At 36.2% G+C, this 26,134-nt stretch overlaps 1 protein-coding gene across 1 annotated transcript in view; it reads left to right on the plus strand.

Moving 5' to 3' along the window:
- Positions 1–26,134, plus strand: part of ROBO2 (roundabout guidance receptor 2) — a gene marked incomplete at its 5' end in the record, with an annotated part of 1,616,413 nt that overhangs the window by 1,448,547 nt on the left and 141,732 nt on the right. The window contains 3 exons of the mRNA XM_082840252.1: positions 8,245–8,402; positions 11,132–11,252; positions 21,916–22,054. Coding sequence (XP_082696378.1) covers positions 8,245–8,402; positions 11,132–11,252; positions 21,916–22,054 — 418 coding nt within the window. The remainder of the gene's footprint in view (positions 1–8,244; positions 8,403–11,131; positions 11,253–21,915; positions 22,055–26,134) is intronic.

Here is a 26,134-nt window from a genome sequence, read left to right on the forward strand (position 1 = left end):
CTTGAGAAACATCACTTAATGCTTTTTTTAGGATTAATCTGTGTAGTTCTGAATTTTAAATTCAATGTATTATTTCTTCCAATATCCAGAGGTATAGCTATCTCTTTGACTGAGATTGAAATTAGCAAAAGGGCAGGTGCTGGAAGGAGGTTGGGTAGCAGAGTAGAACATTTTGGGGATGTGGAGAGTTTTTGTTTTACAGTAGAGGAAGGCCGCCTTGAACACATTTAGGCCAGTGCCCTCAATTCTACACACCGTTCTCCTCCTGACTTACTATTATATTTGGACACACCCTCTAAGTTCCCCTCATGCCTTTGAGTCTTCTGTGATTCTGGAAACATCGATCCCACATGACCAATTTTGTGGACAATGGCACTTTAAGAAAAAAGAGGAACTGATTAAACATTAATTAGCCTCAGTCCACAACTTCCTCACAAGCTAATGGATAGGGTATGCAGATCCCTGTCGAATATCAGATGCTAGGCTTTGCCAAAAATAGGACTTCCAAGTGTTGAAGGAGTGCCAACTGCTGGCTCCTTAACTCAAACCAAAGGAAATGATTACCAGAGACAGGCCTCGAGTCTGCCGTGGTCAGATGTCACCAGTTTGCAGTGCCACACGTGATCCAAGAGTTTATGAATGATCTCAACTCTTGGTCCCCAAGGAGAACATATGCATTACAGAGGTTACGGATACAAATTACAGAGAGCATGATGTTTCCATGCAATTTCTAAGAATCCTTCAGCAAGTTTTAAACATTAATGGAAAACATTAAGGAAGGCTTGGCACTCTTAGGGGGACTTCAAATTATATTGCGGATGAGGACAGAACAGGGCTAAAAAAAGGATTCGAGAATAAAGACTTGGCTAAGGAATTTGGAGCCGGCCATTCCTCTTGGACGAGTTGTGTGTTTGTGTGTTTTATTCCCTGCAGAATTCGAGGCTTCGCAAAATGCTATGACTTGAAAATGAGCAAGTCGCCGGGTATCCCTGTTCATTTATCATGCTCCAGTTCATACCACTGGTTTATCTGGATCATTTGCTGAGTGAATTTGCTTGCACAGGGAATCTTAGTGGGATGAGGGGTGAGACCTTCTCATTTTGGAATTGTCAGCATGTTGCAGAGGTGCCAGAGTGTCAGCTTGCACAGCGGTAGCAGGATGTCTCCCCACTGAGTTCTTTCTTTCCCATTCCCCTTCTGTGCAGAATAAACCACTTATGACTTGTTCCCTAAATATCAGATCTTGTTGTCCGTTTAGCTGGTGGCTGGCCTGTCCATTCTGACCATATCTTGTTTGATTGTACCAAATATAATAAAGTAGTTTGTTGTGAATGACGATTTATTAATAAATCTTTAGATTTATTAGGTCTTTCGGTCTTTGCAACTTCAGAAAAATACAGAATTATTGTAACTTATCCGTGTAGAGCTTTCAGTTGAAGGGGGAAACTCAGTTTCAACTGGCCTAAAAATGAAAGAAAACTTCTTTAGATCCCATACGTAGAAAGTCCAGATTTAACACAGTCTTCAGAATTGGTTCGTTCAGTTACGGCATCAAGAACCCAGATATGTTTTCTAGTGTGCAGAGCCTCAGTTTCATTCTGAGGCTGGAGCTCCCCCTGGGGTCAGAGCATGGCTGTCAACAACAGCCATTTACTGCAGCAGGACAAGACAGTGCACTTTCCTGGGAAGTAGAGTAGAGGACCTGAACTTCAGGCTGGCTGCGATTACACCCGATCATTCCCCGTGGTGAGAGGTGCTGCTGGTGATGAGGATAGGAACATAATGTGTACCAGTGGTAGAAATGGCTACCACTGTTTTTCCTAACCTACTGTAATATTTACTATGATATACTATAATTTGTGCTAGCAGTTTTATTGCTTGCACATAAATATGTTGTTCCTTTGAGTGATTGATTTCTGACCTTTTTGAACTGCCAGGCTTTTATTTTAGAGATATACGAGCTTGTAGGTAGGCAAGTCGAGTGCACTGTCTCTTAAATCCTACCAACTTAAATTGTTCTTCAGAAATGACATTTGGAAATCAAATTAAAACACTGTAGTGTATTTTATACAATAAGAAAAAGACTGCAGCACACCCTTTGAAGAGGAGTTCATCAATTCGATCAACCTGTCAAGTATACTTGATGAACTCGTCTGATGCCCTTCAAGATGGGAGCCCTGGGCTTCCCTGGTGGCTCAGTGGTTGAGAATCTGCCTGCCAATGCAGGGGACACGGGTTCGAGCCCTGGTCTGGGAAGATCCCACATGCCGCTGAGCAACTAGGCCCGTGAGCCACAACTACTGAGCCTGCGCGTCTGGAGCCTGTGCTCCGCAGCAAGAGAGGCCGTGATAGTGAGAGGCTCGCGCACCGCGATGAAGAGTGGCCCCCGCTCGCCGCAACTAGAGAAAGCCCTCGCACAGAAATGAAGACCCAACACAGCCAAAAATAAATATAAAAAATAAATAAATTAATTAAAATAACAAAAAGATGGGAGCCCTGTGGTGGGTAACCTAGTCTCGTGTAAGTGTAAAAGAAAAAACTTTTCAGATGAGTGAATCTGAAGCTGACACTGAAGGAACAGTATGTGCTTGAAGAAAGAAATAGGAAAAAGTAAGGGAACAAAGAGGTATCTGGGGAAGATTTTCAAGCAGAAAGACCACATATGCTAATGTGCACCGATAATTAGATGTTCCTCTGTGTGTCTACGGCAAGAGGGTTGCAGAAATGTATGTGATGAGTGTGGAAATATAAACACAGAGACCTGATTCTATACAACATTTGATATCACATTAAGAAGAGAATTTTTTCTTAAAAGCCATTTAAAAAGGTGTGAAAAAGGAATTGATGTCATCATATGTGCACTTTAGCAAACTCATAATAGCCACAATAGAGAGATTAAAAGAGAAATCAGAGAAAAAGTTTAAATAGGATACCCTGGAAGTAATTAAGGAAGAGATAAGGACATCCTGAACTAGGGCAGTGGGGACAAAATAAATAGATACAGGTGATATTACAAATCATTGTAGCGTAATGACTGTGCGTAGGGTCTAGAGTCAGACCTGCAGGGTTCAGACTCTGTACTTGTCCACTACAATAGGTCATTCCACATGACCTATGACATATCCATGATGCCAGGTTTTGCACATAGTGTGTGTTCATTAAATATTAGCTATTATTGTAGGGCAATTACTTTTAAAATAGGGAGATCAAAGTGTTACTGTGTGTGCTGCTGATTCAAAAAAGCAAGTTTAAAAAAAATTCTTGTTATTTCCTATATTATGCATGACTAAAGTCTTCTGACGGTCCTTTTAAGTATCAAGATTTACTCAAATTTTGTATTCTTAAACTAAAATATGCACTGGATGGGCATCTCTGTTGGGATAGTCGTCAGTCTTCTACTGAGAAGTCTCTTGCTGCACAGCTCTGACAGCTCAGGTGCACATACAGAGAGAAATCCTCCTGGCGTGGAAGCCTTGTGATCAGTGTTGCTTTGAGTTGCCAGAGGTTTCAACTGCTGCTAACCATGCTTTTAATTACATATCTCTTTTTAAATTACCTTTCCCGTGATCAGTTTAATTTGTTGTGGATGGTCTTCTTTATCTGATGGTGTGTATGAATACTTTCATCCATAATGTTTTAGGCTCTACATTTTTAATAACTGCTTGGAAGCATGTATAGGTTGTAAGTCAGAAATGTATCTTTCAGAAGTCTGCTAATTATGCAGTCTCATTTCATTATTATTGCTAATTTATTTTAAAATGATGAAATGTCAGAGTAATGATTTGCCTTGTCTCTGTTGACTGAGGCAAAAAAGAATTTTGAGAACTATTGAATTAGGACAGAAGGGAGAGGACTTGGTGAGCTAAAGAATGTGGGATAGTAAGAAGCAAAAGTCCAAGAGGTCTGCTCTAAAGGGATACCTAGATGTGAAGCTGTTTTAGGGCACTGTATTAGTTACCTATTGCTGTATCACAAATTACCACAAAACTTAGTAGCTTAAAACAACACACATTTATTTTCTTACTGTCGGTGGGTCAGGAACCCAGACATGAGTTAACTTAGTCTCCTCCTAAGGATCTCTCACAACGCTGCAATGCAGATGTTGGTCAGGGCCGTGGTCTCATGTAAAGGCTCAACTGCAGAAGTTCCTGTTCCCAAATTTTAGTAGTTGCTGGCAGGATTTGTGCTCTCAAGGGATGTGGACTGAAACCTCAGTTCCTTGCTTACCGTTGGCTGAAAGCTGCCTTCGGGTCATTGCCAAATGGGCCTCTACATCGAGCAGTGTGGCATCTTGCACGATCAGAGGAAGCACATGAGGAGAGAGACAGAAAGACAGACAGAACCAAAAAGATGAAACTTACAACCTTTTGTAACCTAATTTTTGAAATGACATTCCATCACTTCATTAAAGGCATGTCACCAGGTCCAGCCCACAGTTAAGGGGAGGGGATGAGACAAAGAAATAAATACCAAGAGGGAGAGGTTATTGTGGAGCGTTAGAGAACAAGGCTACCACAGGCACCGTCATGTCATTTCTGTTTTATACAGTATTCCTTAACCACTTTATAAGACACTGCCAAGCACACTGCAGTATTCAGTGTCTTCTTGTAGAATTGAATTAATTTGTTACAGATCTTTATGTCATGAATATGAACTCTATCATATCAAACACAGTAGTAATTCAGAATTTATTGATCTTCCAGAATAACTTTCTAAGTCACCGTGCATGTCAATGTAAAGAGAATTCAAGTCTAACCCAGGTTATGACTGGCTTAGTGAAGTCTCATTTGTGTTTTCAGCTCAGAGAGAGAAATGAATATTTGGGTTCTAGCCAACTAGATTTCTCTTTTTCCCCCATGGAGTTTTGAACCCTTGTATTCTAAACTTAGATCTGCAAGAAAGTACTATATCAAAAGTGTGCCTATTATATCTTTTTTTCTTTAAAGTACAACTTACCTCTACCCTGCCCCCAGCTTTTGTCTTTTTAACCAGATTCTTTTCAGTTCATCATGTTTATTTCTCTTCACCCTATTTAAAGACTTGTTTGGAACTTTAGGTAAACACATATTGCTGCATGCTCTTGTTTTGGCTTACTTGTCAAGCCACATTGAAAATATGGCTTCCAGTTCTTTTTAGAATAGGAGCTTAATGAGAAAAAATATATAGACTCAATTTGGACTTGCTTTGCTTTTTTACATTTACAGGACTGTTTTAGTTCCCGTTATCTAACATACATAAATCCTTTACTGTAGAGAACACCTTCTATTTTTTATCACTTGCCATAAAGCAGAGGGCAAAATCCAAGACAGAAATGAATAATTAGCAAAAATTTGGAAACAATAAATATTTCATTTTATTTTGTTTACATTTGTGAATGGGTATACAAACGTCAGAAACACAGAAGCAGGTATCAGAACATTTATACAATTTGAGATGAGTAAAAATGACTTTCTATTGCCTAAGACAGATTCTGTATTTGTTTGCTGTGCTAGAACCTGCTGAAAGGGTTGTTTTTCTCTTGAATGTTTTATTTGAGAGAGAGAGAGAGAGAGAGCGAGAGAGAGAGAGAAGAAACACATTTTATTATCCCCAAAGATGTAAAAGAAATGGTATCACTAAGCAAAAATGAATTACTCTATAAACCCCAGAGAGCATTTTACAAGTTGAAGAGGGTACAGTACCAATTATACTATTATCTCACTCTACTCTCTGGGTGAATAGTCGGAAAGCCTAAAATTACAGTTGATGTTAGATTTCTTGGCTTCATTTGCAAATTGGAGTCATTTTCTTTTTTTGTCAACGCCATAAACACACGTTATATTGTTTAAGAGCAGCAGCCCCTAGTTTGTTGTGATATTTTCCTCCTTTTTATCCCCCATATCAAAGGACCTTTTTTTTTTTTTTCCTCTTAATTTGGCTTGTTGCAGATTGATGTCATACTGTGTTTCTGAATCATCTGCAGTGGTCCTAAGTACCATTTGAGCAGAGGCTTTTTGGCTTACTTGTCAGGAGAGCAGTTCTGGAGAAGGTTCTCCAACTGGCCAGATGTGTCATTTTGGACTAGATTGAGAGCCTGCCAAAACACCACTTGCTGCCACTACCGGATATTGTAGGGGTGCTCACCACCCTGTTACCATAGTTTTGCGGGTCTTAACATTGCATAAATAGGCAGCTGTTCTGTATTCAGGATATAAATGAGTCACCAGCTTGCTCTACCTTGAGGATTTACCTGCAATAGGGAAGCACAGTGTTAACCCCTTCTTACCCTCCTGCATGAACATCACATTTAAATGCACACTTCCCTCAGCCCATTCAGAAGCAAACCCCTATGCATATAAATCACATCCTTCTTGCCAGTTAGACAAGAGAACCGAAAAATGTGCAGTTCATTGTGCTAAAATGGAGCACATTTCCTCAGCAGCTAAAGCAGTAAATTAATCAGCTTATAACTAAGAGTGAGCAATTTGTGCTGAATTCTTTCTTACTGCTCCTTCAGTAGGAGACAATGTTCTCTAATCTCATAAAAGGTCATGACTTCATTAAGATGGAAAACCATGTTGCAAGAGACAAGAAAAGAAAAGCCTTAAAAGTCACTCAGTTGTCTCTCTGGACCTATTTTCAGGACAGGGGATTTTTATTTATTTGGAGAATGACAATTAACCTGGAGACTTGGCCCAACAAAGAAGCAGAGTGCTGAAGTGGGTCTCATTACAGGACATGAAAAGCAGTTGGTTTGACCTAATCCACATTTGCAGCAGATGATTTACATAACAAGTTAGCACAAGCTGCCCAATTTTGATTTTAAATAGCTGACCAATTTCAAATAGCTTGACCAATTTATATATAGAAAATGTATGTGTGTGTTCATATGTATATATGTATGCAGGTGTGTGTATATATATGTACACGTGTATAACACACATACGTATACATATACACGCATATATTTGTGTTGGGGGGGTTATTTTTTTACCCCAAGGTACATTGGGAAAAAACCTTGTCTGTGTTAGAATATCAAAGAATAGGAAAGGTCAAGGCAGTTACAAAAAGTAGAGGCAATTGTGTTATATGGTATATTAGCTGGTCTCAACTACACTTTTTATTGAAGTATTGTTGACTTACAATATTATATTAGTTTCAGGTGTACAAGTAGTGATTAAATATTTTCACAGATTACACACCATACAAAGTTATTATAAAATATTGACTATATTCCCTGTGCTGTACATTACTTCCTTGTAACTTATTTATTTTATAACTGGTAGCTTGTACCCTTTAATCTCCTTCACCTGTTTTCTCAACTGCTTTTTCTAATGTTTACCCTAAAATAGATATAGTCCTTATTTGCTAAATAAAACCAGCATTCTGCAGTCTGATAGGACCGAGTCATTTCTCCAGGCTTTTCATTTTGCCAGGGGAAGAAAAGTGCACAGATAGATAGGTGACATTTGGAGAGCCAGGCATGCCAGATTTTCGGAGGTTACAACGGAGGTCCAACCTGCTGTTCTCCTAATGAAAGGAGGGGAAATTCAGACTGGCAAAACCGCTATAAGGGATATCTCTGCTCCGAATGTCACGCTGCCCAGATGTCGCTCGGCAGGTGGAGATGCAGACAGAATGAAAATGTAGCCCTGTGTATGTGGGTGCTAGTGCATTGCAAGGGTGAACAATGAGTCTATCTTCAGAAGTGTAATGAAAACAGTGTGGATCTTGTCCATATTCATGTCACGAGAAAGGGCTTTCTCAAGGAGTTCTCACCCCACTTCCCCTCCCAGACTGAACAGGCATACATGCTCCCAGACCACGTGCACATGACTTGTTTCAGGGCTTTAAGTATAACAAGTAAAACAACTTATTTTAATGCATTTATACACATGTATGTATACGTATATGCTTTTTAAATAGAAAATGGGATCATACTACATAAACAGTTTTGTACTTTGAGTTTGTATTAAATGTCAAAACTATATCATGAATGTGTCTCATCTTATTTTCTTTAGGCTTATTTCATTTTAAACTCAGATTTTATAGCAAAGGTTCATAGTCATAGAGTTAATCATTTCCCTGTTGATGAAGCGCTTAGATTGGCTCTAACATATTTTAAGATGGGCGTGGTTCTGTTCTCAGTAAATACCAGTGAATTTTATTAGAACAAAGTAAGTTAAGACTTGAAGTTACCTTTTGCAAGAGGAAGCTAAAGTTACTGTCATTGAGTTTTCTTTTACTACAATTGTTTTTCTTCAGTGTTACGAGATGACTTCCGGCAAAATCCCACAGATGTTGTAGTGGCAGCCGGAGAGCCTGCAATCCTGGAGTGCCAACCTCCCCGGGGACACCCAGAACCCACCATCTACTGGAAAAAAGATAAAATTCGAATCGATGACAAGGAAGAAAGAATAAGTGTGAGTTAAACTAAAATGGACCCCTAGAGAGATTGAATATCAAGGCTTAAAATGGATGTATTTTATTATTTTATTTATATTATTTATAATATTTTATTTATATTATTTATTATTTCTTGGTAAAGTTGTAGAGCTGTATTTGAGTGCTAATTACTATTTACACTGTATTGAAAGGACTGAAAAAAGGTAACCAAAAATAAAAACTTTGGAATGAGGCTTCAAATAGTCAAATATTATATAAATCAAGTGTATATGATATATTAATAACTGGACCAATCTGAATATGTAAATATATCTTTGCAGTAGAATACTGATGTCGAAGCTCTTTTTAAGATCTCCAAATGCATCTATTGATCATGCAATACATGTGTCAAAGTGTAAATGATGGCCATAAACTGTATTAACTAGAACATTTCTTTTCATACTACTTTCAAAATTATAAGAGGAAATAATTTGAGGTGATAAATATTTCAAGCTCTTTTCCAGTTTTTCCAATGTAATATTTATAACTAAAATATTATATGAGAACTCATTTCAAAGTTTAAGAGATAGAAAGTAAAATCAATGTAAAAATAACTGCCCGGTTTTGCAGTTTAACCCTTGTAGAAAAATGGTCTGTTTTCAAGGGAAATGGATGATCAGGTTAATCAGTCAATTAATATTCAAAATGGAACACCCAGAAAATGGTAAAAAGGTAGAGAAATGGCATATAGTTATTTTATTTTTTCAGAGGATCCATTCAACCTGTGTATGTGAAGTTTGTGAGAGCAGTCCACTGAAATAGTAGATAATGCCTCAACCTTCTGACATGGTTCTTAGTATAATTTTTATACTCAGTACAATAACTGAGAATTAATATATTTTATTTAAAATAATGTCTCAACGAAACAAATGTACCATTTCTATCAAAAAGTCCACATTTTCTGGGTGTCTCTTCTCTTTAAAAATATCTTATAAATGAGGTTTTATTCTTATGTGTACATTGTGATTACATCATAACACAGGACGAGAGAGTCCATGCAAAAGATCACAACATATTCCATATGATTCTGGCTTGAACTGTTGACACTGTGAGGACCTACAGTGAAAGATAATTTGGTTCTCAATGGTCTGTGCTCGGGTACCAAACTTATGAAAATGTGCTCCTGTTCAAGATCTTTTTCATGTTTGTAATCATTTAGCTTTTGCTTTGTAACAAATGACCCCAAAATACTGTGATTTATAATAACCATTGCATTTACACTATGATTCTGGGGGTAAGCTGACAGTTCTTTGCTCTGGGCTAGCTTGGTTCATCTTTGCTAGGCTTTCTCATGCTTCTGTGGCTTGTTTAAACATGTGCTGGCAGCTGGGATGATCTAGGATAACTTTACTCACATGGCTGGCCATTGACTATCTCTCAGCTGGCCATCTTGGTTCTTCTCCTCACGGCCTCTCATTTTCCAGCAGGCTAGCTCAGGCTGGTTCTCATACTGGTCTCAGGGTTCCAACTGCAGCAAGAGAAGGCAAGTCCCTATATGCGAGTGCCTTTCTTCTGGTGAAATGTTGCTTTAGTTCCACTGGTCAAATCAAATCAAATCATATTGTCACACTCAGCTTCGGGGGAAGGAGAAATGGCCTCCATGGTTTAAACCTATCATTTATTATGCTCTACTGCATACAGTTGAGAATAGGTTGACTCTGTTTTCTTCTTAAGTTAAAAAAAAAAAAAAAATGTTGAAAATCCCTTTCTATGACATGGCTAGTTTTAGAGCCTGAATAAGTCTGATGAAAACGTACCTACTTGAGTTTTGTCTGCCTGTGAAATTAAAATTAAAGGAGGAAACCAGCATATTCTTATCTCATATCTCTTTAAGAACACTCAGTCATTGTAAAGTTAAGATTGTTGAACTAGATAAATAATAAAAAAATATTTTATTGGAAAAGAAGCTATAAGTTGATGATTCACTTACTAAAAACCTTATTCTGCTTTAATGTACCCTTTAACTAACAGACATTTTAACATTATTACATTTGTTTATTCAAACAAAAATGCTTCTCATTTAAGAAACATTTAGGGGCCACATTTTAGAAGCCAATGACTTGTACCAAGTCATACTCATCATTCAAAAAAAAATTTTGTTTTTATTCAAGCTGACCTCCTCTTCAAAAACTATCTCATAAATATAGTTAAGATGAGGCAAAGATAATTTTAATACTAACAATTGAAATGTAAACTCCATGAAAGCAGAGATTTTTACTATTTGGTTGACTATTGAATCTCAAAGGCCTAGAACACTACCCAGCCCATAGAGGTACTCAACAAATACTCATTGAATTCTTCTGAGTCAATTAGATTTCGTTATATTATCCAAAGCAGATATCTAGTACTTCGTTCTGATGACAAATGTCAACAGAAATTCATTCAACAGAATCTCAGAGTGAAGACCAACCACTGTGGTTTAATGGGGGCAGTCACAAGATTCAAAATAGGACCAGGCAAGAGAGAGGAAGACTGCCTTAAAGAAGCATTCTCTAGAAAGGAAATATGGAGGCTTACATTGAGGGTGAATTTAAGAGAAGAAAGTACACGTGCAGATACCAACATAGTGGTAGAGTTTTGTGTCTTAGACACTCAGCTATTTCTTTTAGAGAAAAAAAATGTGCTTAAATATTTAAAATTATTTATTAGTGACCTTTCTTTCTCTGTTTCTTTTCCTTTCCATTTTCTTTTTTTTCAATTTTAACAGATCCGTGGTGGAAAACTAATGATCTCCAATACCAGGAAAAGTGATGCAGGGATGTATACCTGTGTTGGCACCAATATGGTGGGAGAAAGAGACAGTGATCCAGCAGAGCTGACTGTCTTTGGTAAAACTCTCTTTTCAATTATAAATTGCTATTACTACTTTTCCTTTTCCTTTAAATATTTTTGCTAATACCAAACACCAGGCCATACAGGGACAGTTACTTATGACTTGTGGTGAGCTCAATAGACTAGAATTGTCTTGTTTTCTGGTTCTGTCTTTTAATGAAATCTTTGATGTGAAGAAAATTAAACTTTTGAAACATTAATTTACCTACTTTATTCATATATATTTATAGGATTTTGCCTTTCATCAGGATGTAAAAAACTTTCCTTTCTCAAAATCTATTTGAGAGATTATATACATTTTAAGTTTATCACTCATTCCATTGTGATGCATTTATGAAGTATTTATTATGTGCATGACACAGGGTAAGGTTTTTAAAAATTAGAGAGTGCAGTGTATAGCCATTTCACTTGTGTTCTAATTTAAAAAATTTCAGATTAAGCTATTTGCAGTTTTACCTCATGATAAAAAGACTAGCTTGCTAGTTATACACACGCAATCAAAATTAGAAAAAAATTGATCAACTATTTTGCTATAATATTCATGTTTCTTCAACTTAAAAACCAAAGGACTCTTTAGATGGAGTAATTCAATTAGTTAGTGAAAACGTGATTAGATCTGTATCACAGAAATAGTGGAGAAAGCATTAGGAAGGAGAAAATTGGAGGTAGTAAAGATGGCCAATTAAACGAAAGTAAGGAAAATGCTACAGGGCAGCTGTGGAAAATTGAAAGAGAAATACAATGGCAGAAAATTGGGGGAAATGGGGATCCTAAAGATGCTGGAAAATGAAACATTCCTTTAGATGACATCGAAGTCCCATTGAAGTCCCATTCAAGTGTCTGTATGGAAATATATATGTATACTCACAAACGCACTCACAAACACATACACATATGTATATATACACACATATATAGATGCGTGTGTATATCTATCTCTCTCTATATATATTTGAATAAAAGAGTCACTATTGCAGATATTATGATTTCTTTTTTAAATGCAAGAGATAATTGTGAATTTCAAATTACTTTTTTGTGTGTGCCAGTAAAATAATCTTCTGAATCTGTGCACGGTATGATAAGATCCTATGTCATTACTCCAGAACACACTGAGGTAGCATCAGAATCTGGCATACATCCCTAAAGAAACTTCTTTTGCAGTTTGGGATGTGCCCCCCATGGTATAATGGGATCCCGTGCTGTGATGCAAAAGAGAGCCATATTATGGTTTCCATTACATTTAGAGTGTTAGGTGTGGTTTATGAATATGTACTAGAGTGCAGGCCTCTCTTTTCAATTGTTCTGAGTATCAGGTAATCTCTGGTAATACTCCTTGTGGATACTAAGCAGCTTGAAGTCCCAAATGACAAAACCAGGATCCCATAATTCATTAAAGGAATTGAACAGTAAAAATAAAACTGTTCAAAGTATGCATGTAAATTTCTGTCCTACAGAGAGCTCGGACAATATCAGTTTGCCCTTACATTTCATGCAGTTATCTATCTATAAGAGTCTCAAAATGTGCTTCACTCCGTAATGAATAAAATACAGTTTTGCCTGCTAAGATATGAAATTAGCGGTCACTGAACATTAGCATTGAAAACCCACAAGTACAGCTATTCTATTTAAAGAAACACTCATCTCTATTCTTCTGTAGCTACCACCAGCTTTGGAACAGAAAAATGTTTCATTACAGCAGTATATATTGCCTTCAGAAGAAAATTGAAAGGGTTTAGTGTTATTACCCAAGCAATTAGACTTACCAAATGTGACTTGTGTTATGAAATATTCACCCTACTTTCTCTAAAAATATGATGAGAACTGAAGGATATCCCTAAATATGTCAGGAGTTACAGGGGGGACTTCTAAATTATTTTGAAAGTAGCTATAAACCAAAAAGATTGAATTTGTCTACAGGCAGTTCTTCTGGAACAATTTGTTTAGGAAGCTGAGAAACGTTTATCTCATGGTGTAAACTAGTCAGAACTGACCTAAGTACAATATTAAGTTGAGGGAAAAACTAAAATTGCATAATTGATAAGAAAACAACATCCAAACCTAGAAATAAAACATAAAAAGAGTAGTGATGGTCTAAATCATGATTGTGACAAGTATTGCATGGGAAAGACCCCCTCCTGTACCTTGATTCCCCAATTCTTAGAGAAAATAAAATAACTAGTGTGCTATGTATAATGAGGCCTTCTTTAGTTTATTTTGATGCTCTGTATCCAGAAAATGTTTTCTAGTAAACCTATCTGTATTTCATCATTGTTAGATATTCTATCTCTGGTGGGAGGTTTATAAATGTAAAGCTGGTTAGTGACAGTTTACCTCTCCTCTCTCAATTCTATTTTCATGTAGCAACACTTCTGCCTTTAAAACTCTGGCTACTATGACAACTCTGTACTCTTCCAGCTTTTAAATGGAAGTTTTTAAATGTCCTTTGCAACTCCATCTTTAAGATATATAATACAGAAAAAGTAACTGATGATATTTAATTGTTCAAAAATATAATTCACTTATAATGGCAAGGAAACCAATGAAAAGGTTAAAGGGTCTTTACCAATACAATAGCCATCTGCAAGTATTTTGACTCTTTAGTAAGTGGGATTGGACTTAGAAGTTTTTTAGTTTGAAAATTGCAAATTATGCTTTAAAAATCTGCGCTTTAGGAAAAGTCTTAATCAGTGTGACTTAATTTTCAAAATGTTACTCTGCCATACTCTCTGAGTTATTTATGCTGTTTGTTCTTCTTTAATATTTGCTGACCATAAAGTAGCATCCTAGTTAAGTGGCAGTACCAAATCTAAAAATTAGAAGTAGGTATCACAGTGCAGAAGGACACTAAAATCTATGACACAGTCTAGATGTCTTCATAAAGAATACTTTGTAGCAATTTACATACGTTAATTAAATTCTAGAGATCCTGAAGACAGAGAAACTAGAGTTGAAGTACATAATTAAATTTCCAGTTATGGGTAGGTTTGGGATGTCTGTTATCTAGAATTTAACTATCATTAAAAAGCAACTAAAAATAAGAATTGTTTCCTAATTATTTTTAAATGTTTGTAAAAGTAATACATGAAAAAAAATTTTCTGTGTTACATTTCTAATAGACATTAGAAGTATTGCAAAACTTATGATGAAATACAGAAAGAGCTTGCAACCTCCCCTCCTCCCAACACACATACACACACACACACATTTCTCATCTTTGAACATTCCTGTAAGCCTGTTTTATCTTTTTCTTCTGGGATTTATTTCCATATATCTATGTGCTTATTCTGCAATTTTATACATTTTAACTTCTTATTTTGGAAGATGATGATTTGGCCCACTTATACTCCCTTCCCCAACTTCTCACCTGTACTTTCCCTTCTTTTTGTCTTTTCCCTTCTTTGTCTTTTCAGTATATTGACTTTACAAACATTGACTATATTAATATTTAGAATTTAAGTTATTATAACCTTGTAAATATTGACTGTGAGCTAAGTGTTATGCTATTATAATGGCATTACTTTTCTGGCACTATATTTGGTCTTCTTTGAATTAATAATAAATCCATTTTTCCTTTTACTTATGTTTATCTATGCCTGTCATGAATTCTTCTTGAAATCTTCAACAGAAGGTTTAAAATTCTCTAAATTCTATTTAGCTATTAAGTCTACTCTTGCTACAGCCATCCTGGAGGCGTCAGACTTCTGCCCAGTCCAACCAGGCTGGATTCTATTTAGATCTACCCCAGAAACTTCATTCTGATATTCATCTTCCCTTTCCTTTGATGCTGGATTCCCTGTTTCCTATATCCTGTATTTATTTTTCTTGTTTAACTCCTATATTCAGAACAGTGTTTCTCTCCTGATTTCTCCTTGACTAGAGCCTAGAGCACATTCCAGACCAAGCTATCTTTATTCAATCCAAAACTTAATGGATACTTCGGCTGGTTATAGAATTCAAGTTTAAAAAAATATTTTTGCTCGAAATATTAAGGTCGCCACTTCAATATCATTTTGCTTCCATCGTTACTGTTGAGGAGTCTACTGTACTTTTGATCCCTATGCGATCATTTTCCTTTTTTTTTCTCTTTCCAAACTTTACTTAGTACCTTCTCTTTATCCCATGGTTCTGAAATGTTTCAATACCATGCCTCATTTTGGCACTTTTTTTCTTTTACTGGTTGGACACTTACTGAGCAATCTCAATCTAAAAACGCTCTATTCATACAAGTCAATGAAATACACTGTCCATTTTTTCTATTCCATTTCTCTGTCGAGCATAAATTCATTAATGAGACGTTAAATCTCCTAGATCTTTCTTTTCTTGAAATATTCCTTATTTATAGCATCTTGTTCTTATTTCATGGATGTTTTAACTTATCTTGCGTCTCAGGATTTTAACAATATTCTTTTTTTTTAAATAAAATTTTCTCATGATGCATTCCTCCTTTTCTTCTAAGTTCCTTTCCCTGACCTCTCGCCTGCATTGTTCTGTCTTTTACACTGGAGGCTTTCTTCAAATGACTGTTTTCTTTGGGATGAGGATAGAGGTTGGGTCTGGTTATATTGATATTCAGTTATTGAGTGAGAGATAATAGTTGATGGCCTGAGTGTAGTTGAGATACTGTGAGACAAAGCTATGAGGGAAGAAATCTCAGAGCCAAACCTTAGGAAATATCTGTGTGTTATTGATAACTTGTGGCCTTCATTTAAGAATTTAAAACATAAGGTGTTATTAAGATCAAGGTGATTGTTAAGAGCAATTTAGTTCTTTTAAATAATATTAACTTGCAAACTTTAAAACAGCAAAATATTTCTCATTTGTTCACTTATTTAATAAATATCTTTTGAACACCTACTATGTGCCAGGCTCTGAGTGTTTAAATAGAGTTAGGGAAACGAATAGACAGGTCCCCTGCTTTCAGTATGACTCTCATATCATATCATATCAGCAATAACACGAAACTTTGCCTCTAAAGCATGGTGAGAAAGGCATTCTTTTCCCTCTGAGAATATTTACCTATGTTTGCTTTTGCTTCACAGGATGGTTTCTTTCAGACAAAGAAAATTCTTGGCAAGAAGAGAAATTAGTGCAGCAAGGATTTATTTAATCCCAGTCAGGCAGACTGATCATTATCATCCAGTCTATATTGGAAGGGCACAGTAATTCGCATTCAGTGGCTATCATAACCCCCTGCCCCTCACACATACCCATTTAAAAAAGGAGACATACTACGACTAGCCATCTCACTTTCCAGTTTAATAGACACTACTGGGTGGCGGATCCTTCTGGGTCAACTGAAGTTAAGATAAGATTTACAAGCAGTGGTTAGGTCTCATGTGCTTTTACTGCATAGCTTTGGTCTTAGAGGATTTAAAGGACTCTACCTATATAATTATTGCCATAATGCTACTTTTATAATGTCAAGCAAAGTTTATTTTTAAATTGTTAAGGTTGTCCTAGTAATAGCTGTCACAGCATAGCCTTTACCAATTTTACAGCCATAGTCAATGACTGAATACAGTTGAAAGAAATTTGTTCTCTGGACACTTAATTTCCTTCATTGTAGCATGTAAGTAAGAAAGTTAAGAGATATTATGCAACCACATTTCAGATTTACGGTTTTGGGGTTGAAGTGAATAGTTTGATTTCTGAATATTATTGACGTAACCACAAGGAGACTTGGCATTTGATTTTATTACAGTTGCATACAAAGCTGGAATTTCCACAATGCCAATTTGGAACTAAATTAACCTGGCTACTTGAGACCTGTACTTTACATAGTACCACGCTGCCAAAGAACACTGCTATCTCAAGAGAGATTAATCTTATAAGCAAACTATGCGAGTGATTCAAATCCAGTTAATCTCACAATAAAAAAAAATGTTAATTGCATTGGCAAAGACATTGCCTCTGATCACGCAATGGCTATATAATTAAGGATTGGGCCATTCAGAGGGACTCTAATCTCATTGATAAACCTTCAGCAAATAGCCCTTGAGATGTCTACCCATGTTTCAATGTGTGATCAGCCATAAGGTAACAACATAGAAAAATCAGTGACCTTATTTTGACATGCCTTAAAATGTGGTTTGCTTGTTAGTCAGTAGTTCAAGATGTTTCATGTATATTTATTGTAGTTGTCCAGAGCTTCACGGAGTACAAACTTCACGGGGCATTAATGGGTATTGAATGTGGTCAGTTATCGACTTGCTGGTTGCTTTTCTTGTCATCTTACTTTCTAATCCCTCTAACTACATTATTTGCAGATGATTTTGACACAAAACAATAAACCCCAAGATAATTCCTTGTAATTTTTGTAATTTGCGTCTGAAAGGGGTGTGGTTTTGTGGTTAGCTATGGTAGCAGTAACCTCTGCAAAGGCAAAGCATTTAAAAATACATTTCTGCCTGTATAACTTATTTAGTCTTTAATACTCATATTTTTGATTCTCAGATTTTCTGGAAATAAAGTCGAGTTAAGTAAATTGAAAATAATTCCTACCAAAAACTGTCTTTCCATCTAAATAAAGGTTAAGCAAACCTACAGTTTTTAACATACTGTTTTTTTGTGGGCTGTTAAAATTACAAAGTAGAAGATGAACTTATATAATTAGCAGAAAACAACTCACATAATGAATAACATAATTTAGAGATAATTGCTGCAACAGGTGCTATGGAAATTCTCAGAACAATTTTTTAAAAGTTGTGACCAAATTCCAACGAATTGGTAAATTTCAATGTTACTTTGTTGGAAGGCACAACCTCAGGTACATTCAGGTATAAAACCCTTTCTGATGTGCCATGTATATGCAAATGACTTTCTTCTGGGTTATTCTTTGCATTGTCCATTTTTTTTAATCAATTGAATTGCATTTTCCACCATAAACCAATGTTAGGCTTCCAAAAATTCTATACCACATAGTCTCCTGTGGTTATCTAGTTGCTTGGCAACTAAACTCTGCTTGAGGGCAGAAGAGAATAGACAAAGTTCGTTGCAAAGTTCTCCACCCCTACTGAGTTCATCAGAACAGCAGCAGGGAACCCCATAACTTTCTTCCTTCTTGAAATTGTAAATCAGGTGCTTCCATGTGTCTCCATACAAAATAGTGGGACTTAGAACAGGTATGATAACCAAAAAAATCCTCAAGGACCCTAATGGTGTCCTCTGAATGAAGAGACAATTTTAGTTTTGTGGCAACTCTTTCAAAGTTTGCTCTTTGAATTAATTATACTCATATGTTGCAATTTTGTGACTGGTGGCATGTTAAAGGAAACATACAATAACTTTGCCTGAAGATATTCATGTGTATTTTAGTGGAACTAATCTATATACTCTTATGCAATTTACTTTGTAGTCAGCATCATGCCATGAAAAATTTCCATGTTAGATAGATACAGAGATAGCATTAACATCCCAAGGTAGTGGAACTAATCTATATACTCTTATGCAATTTACTTTGTAGTCAGCATCATGCCATGAAAAATTTCCATGTTAGAGAGATAGATACAGAGGTAGCATTAACATCCCAAGGTATGATTTTGCCACAATTTATCCTAAAATCCCCGATTTTCCAATACTGCCAGCATTGCTGCCATGATCCTATGTTGTTCTTATCTTTTGTTGCAGTTATCAATGATCGAAGTTACTGTTCTGTATTATTTGTATTGTGGAGTGTCTGCAAGTAATGACTATTTTGGTTCTTCTCCAATACTCACACTTTCCTTCTTTTTCTTATGATTATTAATGTCAGCATGTTCATTTTGTTCCTGATTGTATTAGGCATGACTTTAGTATATTACTTTTAAAGAATAATTTTTGCATTTAGTTTCTGACAAAATATCTTCATTATACTTAAGAAGTTTCTTGTGATTCCTTCTTATTTAGAATTTTTTTAATCCAACAGGTTCTCTATGTCTATAGACGTAATCATATTTATTTTCTCCTCTCTATGATATAAGTAGCCTCCTTTACCATATTAATTATGAATGCATTTGACTTCAAGTAACAGAAGGCTAACAATGGCTTAAGTGTAAGGGGTCCATTTTTTTCATATCTACCATATCTGCAATGAAAGGATTGACACAGTCACACACCATATCCATACTTTACCTGCCACTTTGTTCCAGTTTGCCAAATGGAAATTTTAGAATCTTTCTAGACTTTCCTTCCACATCTGATTGATCACCCAGTTCTGGTATCTCTTCATTCTGTTCCCTCTTCCATATCCCTAGAACCACTGTCAGTTCTAAGCTCAAATAATTTCTTACAATAACTGTTTGACCTAATTCACTGCTTCATATTCTCTTCTAATTCATTTTTCACAGATCTGCCAACACGATCATTTTCATATGCTTATTAAAAATGCTGCTGCCTTAGTTAAAATCTTTCAACATCTCTCTATCACCTTTAGGGCAGAGCTCACATTCCTTGACATGGTATAGAAGGCCCATCATTGTCTCACCATTTACCAACTAACTAGTTTCATCTCTCACCACTTTTCTGATGAAACCAAGCTGCTGGCTCTTCACCAGCTACCAAGCTAGAAACCTGGCATAGGAGAAGCTGCATTAACATGTGCTGAATGAATGAGTGGATGAGGGAAAGACTTCTCTTAGCTTACTCATCCGTATGCCAAGTTTTAGGACAATTCCCCCTTTAAAATCGGAGGGAACAGGAGGGATAGCCTGACACACGATTTCTCATTCATTAGTGATATCAGCAGTGGCTTGGATCTCTTTTAATATTGGGTTACTGCAGCTTTTGGATGAGCTGGATGAATATCCCTAAGTGATAGCAAAGAAGAAATCAATCCTGCTTTCTATGCTAATGACTCATCTTTTTCTGTTAATATTCCAAACACTCGTAAGAAGATACTGATCCTATTGCCTATATACTGCCAAAAACAGTAGCTCAATATGAACTATGCAGGCACTAAGATAGTTTGAAGCACACAGTGTCCAGTGGTCAAAGGAGAACACTAAGTAATTCTATCCAACTTGCAGATTTGTTCTGTGGTCAAAGGGGCACACTTAGCTGCTAATTGTTTCTGACCACCTAAAATCTTTTGAAGCAAACTTTTCTCTCAAGTCTATATGGATTATTTCTAAATCCTGCATTAGAAAACCTCTCCATGATAAAGTCCATGAGCCTTGTTTTACGGCTTGGGGTTTGGGGGCCCCAGTGTACAGATACTTGAGCATGTGCAGGTCTGTCTGTGTTTAAAGAAAATTTTGATCCCTACTGTCAGCTGCCCTGTGGACAGATGCAGTTGTCTTCCTTCTGAATACCAATGATGGTTGACTTTATTGCAGTAAAATATGCTTTTGTAGCTTACACATTTGTTTCATAAATACGGGTCTTTATTTAGTCAGTAAAATCATATACTTCCAGTCTATACTCAGCATATGTTATTTGATGTGATTTATTTTCCTTAAAGATTTCTTGCTAAATATGTTTCACTTTTTGTGCCACTGTATTCACATTCTTAAACTGGGTTTGCAACTAAAGTTCTAAGTGACTAAATATGGCCATATGGCCATAAATTGTGTCAACTCCCTATGGATTTCATTTTTCTTTTCCTTGACTTCTCTTCCTACTTCAATAAGTAGCAATATTGGACTTGCCTATGATTGAGAGACATGGGCTAAGAAAAATTTAAACGGTGATTTTTCCTGTATCAGAATCAGATCATTATAAAAAAGAGAGGAAACTAGACAAGAGATTGAAGTGTTTACAGATATGTAAAACTACATTTTGTTTTATACCTCTCTTCAATAGTAAGATTCTTATGGACAGGAATTTATTTTTTCCAGGCTTTATTTAGAAGAGTGTTAGAATGCAGATTAACAGTGCTAGGTACAGATTAACAACAAAAGACTAAAGGACGGAAACACTAAAACAGAATACTAGAGAAATAAACAAACAGAAAAGTTAAGTAAATAAAAATGGGCAAGTATCTGGAACACTTAGGAGAAGATAATTAGAAGTAGCCTTAGAAAAGTATGTGACAGTAAATAGTTTACAATAATTAATAATGATAGTGTTTTTTATTTAAGAAAAATTAGATTGACAGATTTTTAAAAAATTTAAGACACACAAAAAAATCATATATGAAGTGAAAATATTCATGGAAGTATTGGGTCCTTATCAAATGGATAGCCTTAGTGAGAAAATTTAGATAATACTCATCTTGAGAGCACAACGTTTTTAGTTTTCTCTAGCATTCTTGATGGAATATTAATATTTGTTTCCTTTTTGATATTTTCCATTAGTTTCAACTTTTAGTTTTCCCACTCTGAGTCATTTTAATGGATTAAGATAATCATCTCTTTCCTTGTTTCTTTGGAATTCATTGTTCAGGGTTTTTTTTATGACAAGTTCCACATGATTTAGTTCAGAAATTCACAGAAGAGTCAATTTAATATTTTCCAACAGATTGTATGGGTTTATATGCAAACCATAGTTATTTATGTGTTCCAAAAATATTTTATCTTATACAATTACATTGGATCTGTAGGGCCTTATCAAGACATAGTTGAGCTATAAAATTAGGTACCTATGTACCAAAAATAAACCACATATTTTCTATGCTTTTTTTCTTAATGCACTTGAAGTATGCACAACATTCATTTTATTTTACTTTTTTTTTTTTTTCCTAAGAACGACCCGCATTTCTCAGGAGGCCAATTAACCAGGTGGTGCTGGAGGAAGAAGCTGTAGAGTTTCGTTGTCAGGTCCAAGGAGATCCTCAACCAACTGTGCGGTGGAAAAAGGATGACGCAGACTTGCCAAGAGGAAGGTAAGAGCATCAAATGGATGGAAAATTGTTAGATAACCATTGAATAATTATAAAAGAAAAAGACAGCCTCCATTGTACCACCAAACACTCATATCCTGGTATGTTATTTTCACACATGATTTTTATATGTGAAAGCCAGATATCTGCTGTTTTATATACTGAAGTCCTCCAGGCTTTTGATGTCACTCTTTCATTGAATTTTCACATAAATGCCTGACCCTCCACTCCATCTATTGTGCCCCAATATCAAGGATTCCTAAGGCACTCTCTTCTCCTGGCCCCATCTAGGCCTGCCATTCTGTTCCTGCTGAATTTCTAATGACCCACCCATCCCAAATGCCCCCTTCAACTACTGCTCTGTTGCCATGGCTACTGGGTGTAGCAGACTGTAGGGTCTGCAATAAACAATGGATCTCATTCAATACAATAAGGAAAAGGCACATGGCTATCCACATAGGGAATTTTTCACTTAAGGACTTCCTGTCACTTTCTCACTTGCCATCTCTTCATGGAGATCTTCTCTTCCAACTCTTTTCTATTCTTATCACCAAACCCAAAACCCAATTTCTCAGCTCTCTAGGGTAAGTCCAGAAATGCTTGTCATCTTTTATAAAAATAAAACTTTTTTGTAGTCTAAATTCTCCCAGGACCTTGCCTTTTATGATCAAATAAATCATTCAAGTATTTTTTTTCTATGTAACAAGCGTATTTAACTATAAGATTTCTTTTGACTTCATCCTAGTCCTACCTTCTGAAACTACAGCCATCACACCTACTACAATGAGGGTCTGCAAAAAGTTTCACATCCTGCTTTTTTGCCAATTTTCTTTCCTAAAAAAGAAATTAGGGTTCATTCAACTGACTGAAAGTAAACATGCTTTCACAGAAATCAAATTGAGTTTCTTTGTGCTTTCACTGGCACTGCTATCGAGTCTTTCCTGAATTTATACATTCATTTCAAAATCTCATTTTTACATATCCCTAGGTCTCTGATACTATACTTTCTAAAGTCACATCATCAACAGCGCTGGCTTCAAATGGACCAAACGTTTTTAATAGTGACAGGTTCTTTGTCAATCTATAGGAAAGAGACAAGTGAAAATTTTACTTTGCTTAGCTTTTCGGCATAAATTGTAGGGAAAGTTGACTATGTTTCTTTTCTCACTTTGCTGTCAGACACCTAGTTTTAAAGCATGTTATTAGGAGAGGTTAGTGAATGTGAGCCTCCTCAAACTTTCCCAGTGGAGAAGCAGGTTGAAAAGCAAGTAGAGGTGATGGAATTGAGGTATTGGAGTCCATCTTCTGTGTATACTCAATAACTTTCCACAAATTTGAGGGCATTTCGTGTATAATTTTAAAATGCTGATGTAAGACTAAGAGATGAATTATACTGTAAAATTAGTGTAGACAAAGATTAATTTTCAATTAGTAGAAATAAAAAGCCTGTCCATAAAAAAATCTTGCATTTTGGAATAATTTCGTATTTACAGAAAGTTTCAGAGATAGTACAGAGAATTCCCATATACCCTATACCTGGTTTCCCCTATTGTTAACATCTTACACAAATATGAAAGATTTGTAACTCATACTAGAGAAATGCTGATACATGATAATTAAAGTTTATATGTTATTTTGATTTCACCAGTCTTCCTTTTTCTCCAGGATCCTACCTGGGGTATTTTAGTTGGATATTATAGGATACTGCATTAAGTTGTCATGTTTTCCCAGTCTCCTCTGTTCTATGACAGGTTCTCAGTCTTTCCTTGTTTTTATGACCTTGACAAGTCTTAAGTATCCTAAGACTGTTCTGGACAGGTATCCTAAGAATGGTCCCCAAACTTGGGATTGTCTAGTGTTTTCTCATGATTAGACTGGCTTTCTGGGACTTCAGGAAGAAAGTCATGGAGAGTGCCCTTTTTGTCACATGATTAGCAGGGGTTACATGATATTCACATTACATCCCTGGTGATCCTGATATTTTTAATCATTAAATAGGATCCTATTGACAAAAGTTGAGAAAATAGAAAGTGGTAAGGGTGCATTACATTTTAATGCGTCTAGGTCTTTGAATTACGGTAAAATACAACTTAAGCCCAGTGTGATTTGATCCCAGATTGCTCTAGGTGTTAGGTCGTTGAACCTGACAGCTTTGTTTGCCACAATATTCTCCAAATCTTGCCGTATTCATTTGCTTCCGAGCTCAAATAATACATACAAATCAAACAACAGCCTTAAAACTGCCTATTTAGAATGGCTGATATAAAGGCCTCTAAAAGACGAAGCTGAAATTTTTCGAAATCATACCTCTGCCAGCTTTCCTTAAAACATTTCGTAAGTTTGTCCTCTTTCTTCTTCTGTTACTGGCATGATATGACTACAGTGTTTTGTGTGACCAGCTAAATATTTTTAAAGACTTAGGCAAATGGAAATGCTGTGTAAGCTTTAAATTGTATGTTAGAAAGGCTTAAAGCAAGGATCAGTGCAATGTAGAAATTGAGGTCAGTACTTTTATCATGATAGAAGCCATGTACTTCTTCTTGAAATCTCAATCTTTAAATGGTATTTCAAAGAAGCTTATTCACTCTTAGATTTGTATGCATTAGCATAAGCTTCACATATGCATAATGAGGGGGAAGGAGACCTTTTTGCTTGGTGAGGAATAACAGTAATGACTTAACCAACCATAGCCTAAATCAACAGCATTGATTCTATTACATTATTTAGGTCTCAGACTAGGGAGATGGCCATTGTTCTTGTGCAAGCAATTGTGTGGAGTGGTGTGGAGGATGACATTTCTTTGGCTTAACGTTTAATGCAATTTGAATAAGGTTTGTGTAGTGGTTCATGCTTAACACATTTATAGTAAAACTTTGTCGGGCAGCTGCATAGCCTGTAATTACTACGTAAGTAATATGTGACTATTTTTCTTTTGGAGACAAGAAAAGCTTTTCAATTCAAGTTTAAATTTATGAAATGCTGTGATAGCTATTTAAACTTTCAACACAGAAGAAGACATCTGTGCCAACCTTTCAGTACCCAGAGATGAGTTAAAGGAGTATTTTTTTCTTCACTGTGAAAACAGTTTTTAAGTAGTACACGTATACCTCTTTCTTTGATTTAGCCCTAAATTTCTGACCTTTCTCAGTAACTATCGTTAATGAAATTACAACTTACCATTGGTGAGTTTTATTAAAGACATTTTTTGATTAGATAAATATTTTGGTGAGGTTGGTAAATAGCAACTCCCAAGTCTAACAATAACCCAGATGCTCAACCAGGGAAAAGTTATTTATTTAGACATTTTCCATATGAAAAAGGGACAAAATAGGAAGGAGCCTTCATTTTATATATGCTACTTTTAAAATGTTAATTGCTTGTGTGGTCCAACACACAGCAAGGCCAAACAACCCTAAGTGTCGCAGTTTGGAGCAGAGAAAGGTTTACTGCAGGGCCATGCAAGGAGAGGAGTGGATCATGCTCTAAAAAAAAACCCCAAGGTCCCCCGATGGGTTTTGGCAAAGCATTTTTAAAAGCCAGCTGAGGGAGGGGGTCGCAGGGTATGTGATCAGCTCATGCACAATTCTCTAACTGGCTGATGGTGAGGTAACAGGTCGATGTCACAGGGATTAACATCAGTCTTCGGCTCCTGGAGGCCTGGACCTACGTGCTCATGGCCATCAAGTAGTTAACATCTTCCAGTTGGTGGGGGGTTTTCACATCTCTAAAACAGCTCAGGAAATGTGCATCAGGTACTGTTATCTAGGTACTTCAGAGAGGAGCTAAAGCAGAGGATATGGGGGAGAGCTTGTCATGGGAAGGCCCCATAGGATCCTGCTTGGTTACATTCGCAGAAACATCTTACAATACTACTATTTCACAATTGACGATTTCAGGAAGGTCACTGCCTTTTTTGTGATCGTGCCGGGTATCAATATCTTTTTCTCCAGAGAGTCTCAATACGTATGTGCTCAAATAAATGCACAACGACTCATTTATTAGGGATAAGAATTTTACAACCACTGTGAAAATAAAGTGGGTAGGGGGAACAAAATGAGGAGATAAGGGAAAGACATTTTGTAG

The sequence above is a fragment of the Leucopleurus acutus genome (genome assembly GCF_964270905.1).
Source record: "Leucopleurus acutus genome assembly, chromosome: 5".
In the NCBI taxonomy this organism is placed as follows: Eukaryota; Metazoa; Chordata; class Mammalia; order Artiodactyla; family Delphinidae; genus Leucopleurus; species Leucopleurus acutus.